At 41.2% G+C, this 16,292-nt stretch overlaps 2 protein-coding genes, 1 long non-coding RNA gene and 2 other non-coding genes across 16 annotated transcripts in view; 4 read left to right on the top strand and 1 right to left on the bottom strand.

Annotated features, from left to right (window-relative positions):
• lrp4 (low density lipoprotein receptor-related protein 4) overlaps window positions 1–3,963 on the top strand; it is a 120,922-nt gene extending 116,959 nt beyond the window's left edge. For 3 of the 4 annotated variants that reach the window (XM_038700914.1, XM_038700913.1, XM_038700916.1), the window contains one exon: window positions 868–3,963. In XM_038700914.1, coding sequence (XP_038556842.1) covers window positions 868–1,209 — 342 coding nt within the window. In that variant the 3' untranslated portion in view covers window positions 1,210–3,963. The remainder of the gene's footprint in view (window positions 1–867) is intronic. The other variant, XM_038700915.1, reaches the window with a different exon arrangement.
• Window positions 3,964–4,145: 182 nt separating this feature from the next.
• LOC119889962 (arylamine N-acetyltransferase, pineal gland isozyme NAT-10-like) lies at window positions 4,146–7,234 on the bottom strand. Its single transcript, XM_038700917.1, has 2 exons — window positions 7,104–7,234; window positions 4,146–5,998 (listed from the first exon to the last, which is right to left on the bottom strand). Exon 2 carries the CDS (start codon window positions 5,991–5,993, stop codon window positions 5,121–5,123), a length of 873 nt encoding a protein of 290 aa, XP_038556845.1. The 5' UTR covers window positions 5,994–5,998; window positions 7,104–7,234; the 3' UTR covers window positions 4,146–5,120.
• A 3,047-nt stretch (window positions 7,235–10,281) lies between these two features.
• On the top strand, window positions 10,282–15,863 carry LOC119890498. 9 transcript variants are annotated; one of them, XR_005442239.1, is made up of 7 exons: window positions 10,282–10,367; window positions 10,782–10,833; window positions 11,275–11,434; window positions 12,055–12,225; window positions 12,812–12,994; window positions 13,572–13,665; window positions 15,650–15,863. It is a non-coding gene; the product is annotated as an uncharacterized LOC119890498 (long non-coding RNA). The 9 variants fall into 9 exon arrangements; XR_005442243.1 differs by having other exon boundaries at window positions 10,350–10,367; window positions 11,280–11,434; XR_005442244.1 differs by lacking the exon at window positions 10,282–10,367 and adding an exon at window positions 10,401–10,558 and having other exon boundaries at window positions 11,280–11,434.
• Window positions 10,919–11,032, top strand: LOC119890873. The gene has a single exon (XR_005442332.1). It is a non-coding gene; the product is annotated as a small nucleolar RNA SNORD67 (small nucleolar RNA).
• LOC119890874 lies at window positions 11,848–11,960 on the top strand. Its single transcript, XR_005442333.1, has one exon. It is a non-coding gene; the product is annotated as a small nucleolar RNA SNORD67 (small nucleolar RNA).
• Window positions 15,864–16,292: the final 429 nt, after the last annotated feature.

The raw sequence follows: 16,292 nt of genomic DNA, 5'->3' as shown, positions 1-16,292 counted from the left end.
TATACTACTTATTAGTTGTTTTTTGTGAAACTGACATTTCAACAGGTGAAGAAACTAAATGTATGGCTAGATTTTGTTAAAGGTGCTACATGTAACGTCATTAAATAATTATATATATTTCAACAGGCCCTGAAATAACTTTAAACACCTAAGAACACAGTACAGACAGTTGATGGTCTCTATGTCAGAACTGATTGATAGCCTTTCTTAAACTCAAGACTACATTTCCCATAGACCCCTTTAGTTCCTACTAAGTAATTAAGCTATTTGTCAAAAGAGAGAGGTCATGCTGGATATGTCTAGATGATTCCCTCTACAATAGACTGAATAACTTGTCCATGACTTTTGTGCTATAAAGCAATCCAGTGGATTTCACTCAAGATTACACAGGCTGACAGCCTGGTGTTATGTTTATAGTAGTTAAATACCTGTAGCACCTTAATCTGAAAATGAAAAACTAACTCCTGAAGAAACCACAGCATTACTAAAAGGAGCCAACTTCCTGTGCATGGGTCGTGTTTGAAGGTTCCATCTTGCTCTGGCGTGCTGTGCAGTTGGTCGCTGATTAATCCTTAAAGGGTCCACCTTTAACAGGTCCAACTTTTAAAATGCTGGTGATGTTTGTGTAGCTGATTTTAACATCAACAGACTGTAAATATTCTTTAAAAATGAGGAAAAGGTTAGGGTTAAGGAAGAAAAAAAATGGGAGGTCTATCTGTCACACCTTGGTGGCTCCTACGTTGAAAACAAAAAAACATCACAATTTAACTCCTAATAAATGTTTGGGTATATAATGGGTGGTTTTCCCATTAAACTGCTGGTATAGAGGCAATCACTCTGACTAACTAACCCTGTCTCGTTGTCCAGGGGGGGGTGGACGGAGGCTACACCAAGGAGAAGATCCGCATTGTGGAGGGTGTGTGTCTCTTGTCCAATGAGGAGCTTTACTGGGATGACCTAAAACAGATCAAGCCGTCCCGAGGCGGCCTGCACACCTGCATGCGTACAGACACCGTGTCCCTGCAGGCCAGCAGTGCTTCGCTAGATGATGGCGAGACGGAGCAGCTCCTCCAGGAGGAGGCATCTGAATGCTCCTCCATAACCACCCTGACCCCTTCAGCCATCACCCCGCAGCGTCATGCCCAGCACAGCCTGCCTGACACTGGCTGGGCCTCCACGCGCAAGCCCTCCACAGAGAGCGAAGTGTGAGGGAGGCCCCACTGCCTCTCTGTGCTTTATCTCAACCTCCATTACCTAATACACTCATACACACACACCTGTATGTATAGCTGGTACAAACACACAAAGAGAAATAGGTACAAAGAGTTGCATACATAGAGTAACGGTACATATGCCCCTGGTCAGACAGAACTAAGCTCCCATTAACACAACTCATGTCTCTGAAACTGGGGCTCCGTCCTACTTGTGCGCGAACACACATACACTTGCAGTACAGTCCTCCAACAGTACCCTCAGTGCTACTGCCTTTTGGCAAAATCATAAACTAACGAGCATGCTGGAATAAGGAAGCAAAAGACTCTGGGGAGGAAGTGAACAGAGAGACACAAGCGTTATCTGGAGCCTTTTTAAAGGATGCAGACACTCAATGCCACAAACGCTTCTCTGTGTAGAACTTTTATTTTTTGTGAACTTTTTTGGGGGGACAAAGCTAAAACTACGACATACTCCCCTGGACGATGTAACCGTGATGCTCTCTCTAATGCCACTCATGTCTTTATGAACTCTATTTATGAACGTTTTTGTACTTGTGGAGTGGGTTTGCTGACTTTCAGAGAGTGTTGTGGTAGAACTTTATGCAGCAGGACCCGGGTATTCAGGGGTTGTATTTATGACAGTGCCAAAGGGTGGGGCTTCACAGAGTCTCCATGCTTCTTTCTGCATTTACATTTCAATAGAAATCTAGTTCTTAATTAGGGGATGTTTGTTTCATTTGACTTTACTGACTTGCCCTCACATGTGGGAGACCTCAGTGATGACACCCTCTGCTTCTGATTCTTTATTTTACGGTCTCCAACAGATCAAGCAAGGACTTCATGTAGCTGGTACTCTCAGCTGGTTGCAGAAGTCCATTCATCTACTGCAAAAGTAACCTGAAAGGAGCCTTTAGTGTTTTGTTTTGTTTTTAAAGTTGTAATTCAAACATTGCTTATCCTCCACCATTGCAGAGGAAGCCACAATGAAGTAACAGCCTAAGTGCCAAACATTTCATTCTTTTTCCTCCTTCAGCTGTATATTTATTTTTCTCAGAGGTTTTAACATGTTCGTGACATTCGTTTTACTTGGGTTTGGTCACCCAGATCACAGAGAAAAAAACTAATTAATTCTCAGACCTGGAGATGGTTGTGGTTTTATTTACCCAAGTGTTAGATATATGTCCCTGGGATTTCTTCTGCCTGAAAACTTTCATTGGTCTGTCCAAAAAATTGTGAATCGTAATATCTGGATATATGATGATCTACGACAGCACTTACTATTGAAGCTCTTTGATTTTTAACAAGTTCCACGACAATTAATTTTTAGTGCAAGAAACAGTTCCCTTTTTTTCACCGTGGGAGTGTGTCCGTTATATATTGTCCTCACCAATGAACCTTCATCCATTCTTTCCAACCACATTATCTATTAATGTCATCTCTCAAACTTTTTTGCTGTATTATTATAATTATACACCATTCGGTCCTCCCTACATAAGATAAACAATATTACATGTTTTTTTAAAAGAAAATTACAATACCTGTTTGACTAGACTAAACACAATAATGTTGAGCAACGTTATGTTGTAGGATTAGATGTAGCGTCACTACAAATGTTCATGTGATTTTGATTTAGATTTTCTGACTTTTGGGACATAATCACAAAAGTTCCAGTTTGCCAGATTGTATTGGGGTAGCAGCAAGTTTCAGAGGCAAATATATCAAAAACTTGGCACATAAAACCAAAAGTATCTGCGTGGCCAAACACTAGTAGGGGTAAATGAGAGCATTTGTTCTGTTCGTAATTTTGAGTTTTGACCCATAAACTCTAAATCTGTAATGCAAAAGTGTACTTGCAGTATCTGCCACAGTACAGTATAGCTAAATGGGTAACTTAGGAACACTGTGCATGTCTGACCCCATTGGACAGTGAGGGTTTATAGTTTAGAAATATATCACTGACAACTTAGTGAAAAATGAATTTAATACAAGTAAAGATATTATGCATTGCTTTAACTTCTGTCTGTTGTTGAAATATGGTACAAGGAAATACTTTATTACTATATTGACAAATATATCAGTTAGACTTTACAGAACCATGTATTTTGAAGTATCTGCTACAAGCTCAGCAACCTGCTGATTTGCTGCTAGACGAAGCACTGAGGCCAATGGAAGAGGGTCTTGGCAGCTACCTTACTACGGTCTCTGACGGTTGGTTTACAGTAGGCCTACAGAGCATCACAGCGACCCGATAACCAATCACCCCGGCTCACAGTCCCTCCAACTCTGCTGCATGAATGCTAAAACTGTACAGATTTTATCATGTGGATATAAGCATTTAAACATTTCTTTTGAAGATATTTCATTGATTAAGTTGTATAGTCTTTTGTACAAAGGGATTTCATGATCGTTTTTAGACTTGTATTAATTTTACTCACTGGAGAAGAACATTTTTTGTTTCGTTTTTGCTGGATTATTTTAACCACTGTGTTTCCAAGCCTTGTATATGGTAGGGAAGATGCCAGTTATTTAATAGTGCTCTTTTATCTTATGAAATACAGGTCGCGTATAGCTGTTGTAAAGTTAACAAAAAGAGGTATTTATGATTTCTGTTTGGTTGTCACTTGATGTGTAAATATGAAAAGACTGTATATGTATTTCCATGGCGGTACTAACAAGCTGTGTTGTGTGATATAGTGAATTATCCCTTTGCTATCTTTTAATATAAAATTGCATTTGCGTTTCAATGAAACTTTTGACTCGTTCATCTATGCACTTGATTGCTCTTACATAAATGCCCTTTTCATCAGACACAATGATCATATAAAAATAACTCAAACACTGCATTGATTATAATTACAGACATCACAATGGGAGCAAAGATGTAAACAGATAATCAGGATTTTGTAGGAATGAAGCCAAGTCATGCAACAATAATATTTGATTTTGTTATTATTTAAAGGCATAATCAGAAATATTTGGATCACATCCGTAAACAACTGATAGGATCCCTCTTTCAAGAAAACAGACAATAGTTGTAGTCTTTCACATAAAACAGCAATTGGCTTACCTCTGGGAACTAAAGAGAAGTATGAAAAATCATCAATGCCTAATTCAAGTAGATTTCTCAGAAAACTATGCTTGCTAGTACTCCCCTGAAATACAAGCTGAACACTTTGCCTCGAACCACCAGCAGTCAACACTCCACACGGGAGTTCCACATATTGGTGGAGTGGAAGAACATGTTGGCTTTGGCACAGTCAGCTCATCGAAAGAGTAAAGCCCAGCAGCCATATGAACCCATCTATCCCCAATACTCGACCTGGTCAAGGATTCCTATCCCAATGTGACAGCGGTGCATTTCTTCAGCGAAGGGCCATGCACACAAAACAGCCAGAAAGGTAATCTGTTTTGTACTAAGCTGCAGCAATGTGGATTCACATTTTTCCTGTTTACAACATCACATTTGTGTTCAGAAAGAAATTCTTGTGTAAGTGAAATTATTTTACTGGATAATAATATATAATAATGCATCATAATATTGTAGTTGATTTTATTTTTATACTGATGATATGAATCTGCAAACTAAATAGTAACAAAACTTATTAAATAAATGTAGTGGAGTAGAAGTATAAAATAGCAGAAAATAGAAATACTACTGTAATACTGGGTACTGTAATAATACTGGCCAATCAACTTGCCCGACATACATTTTTACTGGCCTCGGGCCATCTCTTATGTCGAACCCTGACAAGTAACTCAAAATTGTCCATTACATGATTACATAGTTAAATTCCACCACTTGTAGGGTGATTGTAAGGAGACAAACAGGAAAGAGAATCATACAGCTGTGTATCAAAACCACAGTGAAACACGGTGGTGAAAAAGTCAGATGATGAGTGCAGGATTTCAGAGAGTGTACCATGATTTGTTGCTTACAGGCTTTAGTTTGTTCTGCAGCTTTACATTAAACTTTTCCATCAGAATTCGCTCTATCTCATCATCTGTTATGTCCCTCATGTCTAAGACATCAACACCTTGCTCAGGTTTGTAGGTGACCTCACTGTAGGTCCAGCCAATAAGAGCTCTGAATCCTGTTGGGGTTTGCAAAGAGCAAATGGACTTATTAGTGAACAGTGAAGAAGAATCTGTCTGGAGCTTGTGGTTATTCTCAAAGAAATGATCGGCCTCACGAGGCACCAAGGTGAAGCTGTAGATCTGCTTTGTTTCTTTCCTGTTCACCAGACTGGATTTGGCAAAGTCTGGATTGAGGACCTCTGGCTTCCTACAAGTCTTCTCCAGAACCCAGATGTCCTCCTTGTCTATGAGATGAAAGACACCTCCTGCCTGAGGTTGGTCCTTTCCAGAGACAAGCTCCAGGGGCTCCCGCACTTGGGAAGACACCCCAAAGCTTACATCCGCTACATAAGCCTTTCCATCAATGACAACCTTGTTGATGAGATGAGAGTCGAGGGGACTAAAGTCATTGAGGATACTGTTGAAAACTCGGGAGCTCAACATCGTAGTGTCATAGCCCATTTTTCTCAGCACCCATCCAAACAGGAAGTTGTTCTCAAGGCACCAACCCCCACGGCTGCTCCTCACTATCTTGTTGAAAATGACCTCAAGGTCCATGGTGATCCTCTCACCACAGTGAATGCTGAGGTTTTCAAATGGAACTGACATGACGTGCTGTTTGTGGATCAACTTCAGTGTTGCAAGATCCAGTTTATCATATGAGCCATGGAAACCAATTCTTTTGAAGTACTCCTCCAAATTCATCTCACCTGTAAAATACAGGACATGATTAATTAATTGAGAACACTTTCTAATCCCTACTCAAGGCATACTATATAAAGCCATTAGTTAAAGTTTAAAACCTTTATAAAGTTATTAACAGATGATGAGGAGCCATCCAACGATTACAACGTAGCACATAATTTTGCAGTCATCTTAAAAGTTAAAACAATGACCATGGGCGTCATATGGGCAACAGCTGTTTTTGGTAAATCTCTGGACCGACGCAGTTGTCATTTCATGCTGTTTGGAGTAAAGCATCCGTCCTCCTGATCAATCCTGAGCTCCATCAGAGGACTACATTTTAGAAGCTAAAAGTTTAATTCTGTTTCCTCTGGAGAGTTTCTTCTGTCCTGTCATTTCAAGCTGATGACTACTGATTTTTTGTTTGTTTGTTTAGCTGCTTATATGCCCCACGATATTTGCTGCGCACATGGGAATGTTTAAAATGACAGCAGCCTCTCTAATCATGAAAATAAATCCTTAATTATACATAAATAAAAAAACAAAAAGAAACCACTGGAAGAGAGAGAGAGATGTGACCCCGGTTCATCATAGTTTATAACAATGCAGCGCAGTAAGGATCCAGATATTTCAAAGAGCAGACAGCGTCTGTCTGTCTGTTAACAGACTCCAGGAGCTGCAGAGGAACATTATCCTTAAAGATCAAAGACGGTTTTTATATCACGTCCAAACTTCTGTCCAACACACCCATGACTAATTCACAGATTAAGTAGGCTACAACCCCTTTGAACCGTGGGCCTGGCGCACTGACCATTTTTTCGCCGTTAAGTATTAATATTAAAGCTGGACTCGCCCCAAACTACGCCACGCGCTTCACGTCGTGATCAGATCGTTAAAGTAGAGTCCACGATTTATTTTAGTAATCCCTTCGTGTAACTGATCAAAACAATTTAAGTGCAATGTAGCTGCAAGCTGAATGGAGTGTAGCCTATACCAGAAGTTACCATGTTACACTACCATTATACATTTAAACAAACACAACGATTTATGCCAAAAAACATTTGACTGAAAGTAAAACACCCCTATTTTAATGCGCCCCTTAATTCATTGATCGTATATTGGACCTCTTACCTCCTGTTTCAGAAATCAGGATTAGTGAAAACTCTGTTTGTTAAGCCTGAGATGAGAGACTTTGTTATTTTTTTCACAGACCGCGATCAGATTCTAGATCAGTCTTTCTGGTAACTTATGCTGTGCAGCTATCCTGCTCGGGAGGAGGTTTTCTTCAAGAAACCCTGGGTTTTCTCTGACTCCTCCCCTCCTGACGCGGCTGCCTGACACACACCGATTCACTTCATTCCTACTGTCGATACCAAAACTCAGTCGGATCGCATTCATTTGCACGACAGCTTAAAATGATCAGTCTGTCGTCGATTAGAGACAGAGACAGCGATCTCTGGATAATCATGGATTCATCCTCAGCACATTAAAAAAATCTAGGCCTATAGGCTACACTGTCCTTTACACTAACACTGGGACTGTGGGTGATGCAGCCGTGGGATACATTTCTTCAATAATTCCTATTTAAATCAAACTAATCTGTATGAAGCTGATCAAAGAGCAATCATTTGTCATGTTGGGAAAGTCACACTGATGGAACATTCAAGGTATAAGGTTATTTATTAATCATTATACAGCACAAGGCTGCGTAAGGAAACTAAATTTGTAGTTCCTTCATGCTACACACACAACATATATAGGCTATAATATTATAAATCCTCTCATAGTTATCATGTTGGAGGTGATGTGATTGTTTTTCTTGAAGTAGCCTATGTGAGGATTGTTCAGCTGAAATGACTAAGTGTAGTTTAAATGTTTTTGAATAGGCCTATTAGCTGCATTAGATCCATTCTTGGTGTGTTTATTTCATTAAATGCAAGATGAGCACATATTTAAATGTAAAAGAAATGTCTAAATATATAGGCTACTGTCAGTTTGAACCTACACACATTTTTCAATAGCTGGTTCGCACTGTGACTTTGAGGTCCGTAAACATTCTTCTGTCGCAGTGGAAGGTAACTATAGGCTACCGTATGTGTGAAAATCCTTCTAATGCCAAAAATTCCCCCTCTCACCCTCCTTGTGGGGTGGTGTGTGTCATCCTCAAGCTCGGGTCCTCTACCAGAGGCCTGGGAGTTTGAGGGTTCTGCGCAGTATCTTAGCTGTTCCTAGGACTGCACTCTTCTGGACAGAGACCTCTGATGTTTTACCTGGAATCTGCTGTAGCCGCTCTCCCAGTTTGGGGGTCACAGCCCCCAGTGCTCCGATTACCACTGGCACCCCTGTTGCTCTTACTCGCCAAATCTTTTCTAGCTCCTCTTTCAGCCCTTGGTATTTTTTGAGCTTCTCGTGTTCCTTCTTCTTGATGTTGCTGTCAGTTGGGAGTGCCACATCTATCACTGCAGCCTTCTTCTGCTGTTTGTCGATCAACACGATGTCTGGTTGGTTAGCCATCACCAGTTTGTCAGTCTGGATCTTGAAGTCCCACAGGATCTTAGCTCGGTCATTCTCAACTACCTTAGGAGGTGTCTTCCATTTTGACCTTGGGACTTCCAGCCCATACTCATGGCAGATGTTCCTGTACACTGTGTCAGCTACCTGGTTATGGCGTTCCATGTACGCTGTTCCTGCCTGCATCTTACACCCTGCTGTTATGTGCTGTACTGTCTCAGGGGCATCCTTGCACAGTCTGCCTCTGGGGTCCTGTCTGGTGTGGTAGACCCCAGCCTCTATTGATCTCGTACTGATTGCCTGTTCTTGTGCCGCCATGATTAGTGCTTCTGTGCCGTCCTTCAGTCCAGCCTTTTCACGCCACTGGTAGGATTCTTGATTCTATGCCGTGCAGCGGCTTAGTCTCTCCATGAAGGTTCTTTGTCTTCCTTGTCCTCACCCTTGTGTTTCTGCTGCCTGAGGTATTCACTAAGCCCTTCATCTTTGGGGGATCTTTGTTATTTCATCCTGGACAGTGGTCTTGACACTCACTAGCCCTCGGGCTCCCTCGCTACGCTTGGTGTACAGTCTCAGGGTGCTGGATTTGGGGTGAAACCCTCCGTGCATTGTGAGGAGCGTTCTTGTCTTGATGTCAGTGGCCACTATCTCCTCCTTTGGCCAGTTTATTATACCAGCAGTGTATCTGATGACTGGCCGGGGCGTATCTGTTTATGGCTCGGATCTCGTTCTTCCCAATCAGCTGACTTTACTGACTCTTTGTAGGTATTTGGCTGTGGCTGACTTCCTTGCTGCCTCCTCATGGTTTCTGTTAGCCCGCGGGACCCCAAGGTATTTGTAGCTGTCCTGAACGTCTGCAATTTTGCCAGTCATGGACTAAAGCATATAAATATAATGAAGAGGCAAAAATTAGCTTTGCTCAGTGGTTTTACTAAACTGAAATAAATAAATATTGCCAAAAGTATGTAGGCTACATGTTGTATAATAACTACACAAACACATTAGTAACTGCTGACTGTAAATATAGTACTGGCTGTTGTGGTCTTGAGAAGGCATAGCTGCACAAAACAAATTTCATTATGTGCCACAGCCTTCGTGAAAAGGCCCCATCTACAACCGGGCTGAAGTTAGTTTAATATTCAACATTAAACTAACTTCCCCCGGTCATCTACCGGACTGCATTTTAGTGCGAACCGGCAAAAACGGAGGACGCAGACGCTCACGTTTGGCTCTCTGATTGAGTCTTGTAAGTTACGCAAAGCAGAAACACGATGCTACTGACAGAGTTTTTTATTTAGTATTTTCATTAAAATACCAGGATAACTGGAAAATTCCTGCTCAGTCCGCTATCTGTTTTGTGGAACAGCCTGGTCAGCAGTCCTTAAACATGATGGCACTATAATGACTGGACATTATAGTCTTCACAGTTAAAGAATGACACACATGATATTTTCATTATTTTCTGACACTAATTAGTAATACGTGTTTTCGTTTAATGACTACTAGGATTAGTTACAAATCTTTACTACACGAAAACCTGTTCCTTTAAAAGATAAGCTATCCGCATTTGGATAACGTAATTAAGACTGTGACATCCGATGATAACTTTCAAAATAAAAGCCTTATTGGCGAACAACACATTAGAATGCATATAACATACAACCACACGCGTATTCGACAGTTCTACAAATATGATTATCCAATTATGATTTTTGAATGAATATCAATTGGAAGCAGGAATCTGCCTCACATTGTTAACGTTCGCTTTACTTCCGGTGCTGTTCTGCTTCTTTGCACGTTCACTTAACGCAGCTGAGCCATATTTGAGCGTAAATTACGTAACAAAAATGCACCACCGACCAAGGAAGTACACGCCGGGTGCTCAGAGTAAGTAGAGTTTTGCATGCGTGATATTCTAACCAGATATTCTCGTTTTGTGCTCGGCTTATGTTGAGGTTGTATTGAATTTATTTTATACTATCACTCACAGCACACTAACGCTGCTTTGTTGCATAGTTTTTTACGCACGGCATACTTGACGCCTGAGGAGATTTGGTGTGGTAACGTTAGTGTGCAAAGTAGGTACGCTGTAATAATAATGCTGAGTTACCGCTGTGGGACAGTCCACCTAATGTGTGTTCAGCTAATAAAGTCTAATTACTCCAGTGTATCTAACGTTAGTCAGTGCACTAACTTAACTCAACGTTAACCGAGATTGACCACGTGCTGTGGCAAATAGCTGCTAACCTGCTAGCTTTGCATGGTCCGTCTGCTAACTGCCCCTAACGTTTCACATTGCAGTGACGCAAAGGACCGGATGACGCTACCTGTCGATCAGACATGTGAACAAAAGGTAAACACAAAGCCAGCAGACATGCCAGTGATTCCGTCTCATCCGGAAAGTTAACGTTGCTTGTTAAAGTCGACAGGGTTTTGGGTGTGAGAGTGATGAGTTGCACTAATCACTTGGGGTGTCTGTTGCAGTGGCAGCAACACCCCAATCCGACCCAACATGAGGACACACCTCGTGCACAGGGGCCATCTGACTCGACCCTTAGCCCTTTTATGAAATGGCTTCATATGCCATATATATAAAACTTTTTTTTTTTTTTTGACAACCAAAGTTACTCTAGGTCTCATGTTGAGATTTGTTGTAGGGCTGGGATATGTGGAGTAAATCAGTATTATAATAAGATTCATTGCCGGTTCAGTTGTGATTTAACGTGGGCAATAAAATTTATACAGGTTTTGGAACCTGTATTAATACTGCCTGTTTGTCCTTGTCTTTTATAAGTCTAGCATCTGGAAGAGGAATGGTGTTGTGCAGTGGAGTTTCTCCGGCTCCTCTTCCCCTCCCCTGAAGCAGGACTATCAGCTCACTGACCTGGAGGCCAGCTCGTTCATTCCTCAAGGGCTGTTTCTGGATGAGAGTATTTCATCTCCTGTTACCAAAGGTCTTTTTATATTTATTTATTTTTTGCTTTGAACGTGTAACACACAGTGCTTTTGATGAGTGTCCTTGTCCATGTTTTTCGTTGAAGATGACATCAGCTGTAAAAAGGTAAAACTTGACTTGTCAAACAAATCCTTGAGACAGTGACAACTTGTGTACAGCAGTCACTTAGCAAGCATTTGATACAAACAGTGTCACTATCAGTCGACTTCTGACTAACCTGAAAGAGCGCCAGCGAGTAAAACTAAACTCACTCGATTTGCTTTTGGGGTTAGGGTCAGACTTTCAGTTCTGCAAGTGTAATGTCAAGTAACAGGAGTAAATTGGAGTATTGAAATGCCTCCACTATCCAAAATTTAGTCCTGCTATACCTGGTATATTTTTTTCAAAAAGTGTTTTGGGGAGCCACTGGGCTGTGACAATGATGAGTTGCACTATTAGTCGGGCTGCTGATTGCAGTAGCACAGCGGACCTGTCCTGACGACCTGTGGTGACACCCATCGTGCACAGGGGCCATCTGAGTCACCCCATCACCTGACAAACAGTGGGATACTGTTTAAGGTCTCGTCATTTTCCTGACCTACAATTCTGTGTTTTTGTTCTGTTTTCATCCCTTCCCAGCCTGAGGATGGGGGAGAGTTAGAGGACGTGGTTAGACAGGATGTTGGAGCCACTGTGAACATGATTAACAAAATGTATCCCGCCAGCAAAAGTTTTCCCTTCATAATGGGTGGAGGAACTCCAACCGGAGAGCTGATGAGGAGAAACATTCCAATTCAGTCAACTTTTGAGGTAATGATGGAAAGAAATCTTTCACCCCTCGCAATTTGCCTTCTTTGTCAGAGCTTCAAAGTCTTATCACTGCCTCAGTTGTAAACACTTGCTACTGACTTCTGTTACCTGGATATGTTTGCACTACATTGCAAATCATGTAAAATAAATGATTTTATTCGGAACAATCAAATTTCATCATGCTTGATGGGAGATATGCTTAGTCAGCTCTCGGCAATGGTAAAATAGAGTGAAGGTGTTCTCACTGAGGCAGCACAGGCGATACCCTGTCCAGGACATTCATTTTTCTTACTGTTTTAATAACTTTGTACATTTCTGTTTATCATTTAACTGACTTATGAGCAGACGGTTTCTCTGTTACTCATTAATGACCCAGTTAAAACTTAGTCCAGCTCAGTGTCAGTGGCCCAGTTGATAGTTGGGCACTGGGTTTTTTTTGGGGGAAACAAACTGCCCACGATAGCGGATTTCCTGTTAGTTCTCCCCGTTTGTCCTGATTACTACTTTAACTAAATAACTGGCTCTGCTTTTAAGTTTCCCCTGTCCTCGTTCTGTCTTCACTTCCCCCTCTCTGTTGTCCCTGCAGGCAGCGTCGTGCCAGAAAACCCTGTCAGCTCTGCAGCAGAAGCCACTGGTACAGTTGCAGATCACAACTGAAGTTCAACCTGGACCTCCACCTGCTGCACATGTCCTTGAACGCTGAGCTCTTGCAGCATGGCCTGAACTGACCCTACCCGATGCTGGGAAACCCATATCCATATTTTATAAGGTCCTAAAATTTCATGTTAACTATTATTAGTGCTGCCTTTGGCACTGAACCCCTGATTCTAAAGGTTTTGTAATTGGTTGGCTTCAGCTGTCATTTTTGGTTATCTACTGAGATTGATTACACTTTCTACAGTAAGTATATCAATGTCAAACTAGGACCATCTGCAGGGCAGGAGGACCTGTGAGACTGAAATAATTTGATAAGAACTGATATTGATCACCCAACAGAGGTCAGAATTAAACTTTCAACTGTCCTGTAAATGTGGTGGAAGGGGGATATTTGTAACTGTAATGTTGGAACATCCAATGTTAAATTCCTTAACACACTTCTTTTTCAAAAATTTACAAGTTAATAGAGCTCTAAGTATCCTGTCCGAATTCAAATCAGATTGTGGTTTTGTTAAAATGAGCATTCACCAAGAAAGTTGTACATAATGTTAAAATGAAATATTGAGCTGCACTTGATTTGTCTGATCATTTCAATTGCAGAAATTTTCAGATCTAATTTCTTTTCACTCATGTTTGTATGTTACTCTGAAGAAAGACCAACCTGTCCTTTTCTCTACTCTACTGGGCAGATGGACGAGGAGTTGGCATCAGAACACTGCAAGCTGCAGCCTCATGAACATTGATTACCTTTGTGTAAGCAGCTCTACTGTGGTCATATTGCTGGTAAGCAACACAGGGGGAAGTCTAGTTTTGCAACATTGATCACTACAGAAAACATGGTACAGATACCCACTGTAGTAAATATGCACAAACTCTATACAGTATTTCTAACAGTCCTTGTCATTATCATCCAACTGTTCAGTAATCCTTTGAGTCAGAGCAGTCACAGTAATTGCTTTTACTGAGACTTTTGCAGAGGTGGCTGGAATGGGATGATCCCTCTGAAGCATTACAATTTTTGTGATTGCCTTGCATCATCAGAGGCCACAGCTCATCGACATATCTGCAACAGAATTGGATTCTCTTTCTGGAGGGTTTGTTCCAGTGTTTGCCCAAACCTGTTATTCTGAAATAACTTATCAGCTGGTTATCGAGCAGCTTCAGGAGTTCAGAACTATTTGATCAGTTGGGTTAGAGCAGTGAGAGCTATAAAACATGCAGGACAAAAGGGTACGCCAGGGGCCTGAACCACAAAGAGAATTCAGCCTAGGATATGTTTTCTATATCTGGCTTAACTAACCCCAACAATCAGGATAAGCGGTACCACGAAGCTGGTTATCAACTCGGTAAGTCAACCCAGCGTTTCAACCCAACCCTCACTTCAAAAATGGGATAATTTAACACACTCAAAGTGTTCCCAGCATTGTTCTAAATTTACCTCCATAAAGCAATGAAAGGAAAACCCCATTCATAACATAAAATGTGCTCAAATAGTGGTTGAAAGACTGAATCTCAACATTTAAGCTACTGGAAACTCTGCTCACATCACATCAGTCTCTGTGATAGACTTTACTGACCTAAAATAAATGGCCTACGTACATCTTCAAATGTAACATTTCAATATCCCTACCAAACTGCTCATAATCAGCCTATAAGAAATATAGGCTATAAGAAAAAGGAAACCCTCTTATTTTAACGGCTGTGACGGGCTGTGTGAAACAGACTGGGGAGGGGAAAAAAAAAACCCCTTTCAAAGCAGTTAGTTGGCTACTGTAAAAATCTGTAGGTCTACATAACCTAAGGCTTTTAATCAGTGTCTGTGGGATGATTATTGCTATAGCCTACCAGAGTTTCTCCACATCACCGCAGCAAACATAAAGCAGCCTAATCATTCTGTGGGATTTCCTACAGATGGTGATGTCATTTTCCAAGAGAGCTGATTGGTCAGTAGGTGGCGTTTGTTTTTATAGTTCTTATCTGGAACATAACCTGCTCCAGAGCAGGGTAGCCGTTCAGTATAAGTCACCATGGAGATCTACCCCGGTAAGAAGTGAACCACTGTCGTGGTATTGAAAACCCAGGTTTAACCCCAAAGTTACCTCCAATAAGCTCAAATCCTGCTTCATGGTACAGGCTCCGGGAGAGGTTTGGGGAAACCCTGGTCTATTCCATCCCGTTTGCATGTCAACTTGGAGAGCAAGTTGTTGAGCAGTTGCTAACGCATAGGGAGGGTTGAGCTCACTCGTCACAGCACAATGCTCTAGGGATCACATTTGTGCACATGAAGCAGAAATGCTCCCTCGGAAAGATTCTTTCCCACTTGCGGATACTGTTCTGTGCACTTATGTCATATGCATGTCCCTCTTTTTTGCGTGCAGGTCTAGAAGCCATACAACAATCCTTCCTCCCGTGCATAATCACATTCTGATTCAGTGTATGCACAGAGAGGAAGGGCTATTTACAGATGGGTCTGTCAGTGTGTTAGAGAGTGAAGGAGGGGCTGAGAGAATCTATGCACAGCTCTACAGTGAAATAAATGTTACCCATTTTTAAATGTGGAAAGGAAAAAAATCAAAACTAAAATTGATACGCGGGTATGGGAAACACTGCTTCATGTGTTCAGTGGGTCGGAGGCCTGTTAATGTGTTTATTTGGTCAAAGTTGAGGCTAGGCAATATGACATGAAATTCATATGATCGTTGTATATTAAGTAATAAAGGCAAAGATATATTAACACCTCATTGTCTTCTGCTTATCCTGTGTATAGGATCAGGTGGGGGCTGGAGCCAATCAAAGATGGAATTAGACGAGAGGCCGGGGTACACCGACAGGTTGCCAGTCCATCGCAGGGCCAACACAGACAACCATTCCCGTCAACACCACTGACCTTATAAAATAAATACAACTGGATCATAAAGAATCTGTAAACCCTGTTAAACCAGTGTTCTTTTATTTCACTAAATAAAAATTGTTTTAGGCCACTTGTATTTTATTTTAGTGTGACTCCAACAAAACAATCCAAAAGATGGATATCTACCATGAACAGCAAACACAGCCATGGCTGGCAAATATTTAACTTTTATATGGAATTCCCCACATGCCAAAGATGTGCTGATTTGAGGCAGTAATGCCTCTTATGTGAAATTACAATTATACTTGCTTCAAATCATACTTTAGGTAATGCCATTACAATTTTTAGCTACATCTCTGAAAGAAGTTTGAAGAAGAGTTTGTGGACCTATAAATGATTGGTTGTGTTTATGATGGGGCTGCATAATTTGTAATGAGAGTTGCTGGAAGGAAATTTAGCGACTTCCAGATACATTTCTCTCAAAGTATTCTAACGGTAAAGCAAATTTTAGTTTTTGTTGTTCACTGAAGACATTTGGGTTTAAGATCAAAAGATGAGT

This window comes from Micropterus salmoides, unplaced genomic scaffold (assembly GCF_014851395.1).
Source record: "Micropterus salmoides isolate LMB-PRFRI ecotype aquatic unplaced genomic scaffold, ASM1485139v1 Ms_hic_scaffold_6, whole genome shotgun sequence".
In the NCBI taxonomy this organism is placed as follows: domain Eukaryota; kingdom Metazoa; phylum Chordata; class Actinopteri; order Centrarchiformes; family Centrarchidae; genus Micropterus; species Micropterus salmoides.
The sequence above is the reverse complement of the archived record's forward strand: the minus strand, read 5'-3'. Positions and strand labels throughout refer to the sequence as shown.

Coding starts and splice junctions, on each gene's coding strand:
- LOC119889962 (XM_038700917.1), bottom strand. CDS start 5,993: ATGAATTTGGAGGAGTACTTCAAAAGAATTGGTTTCCATGGCTCATAT.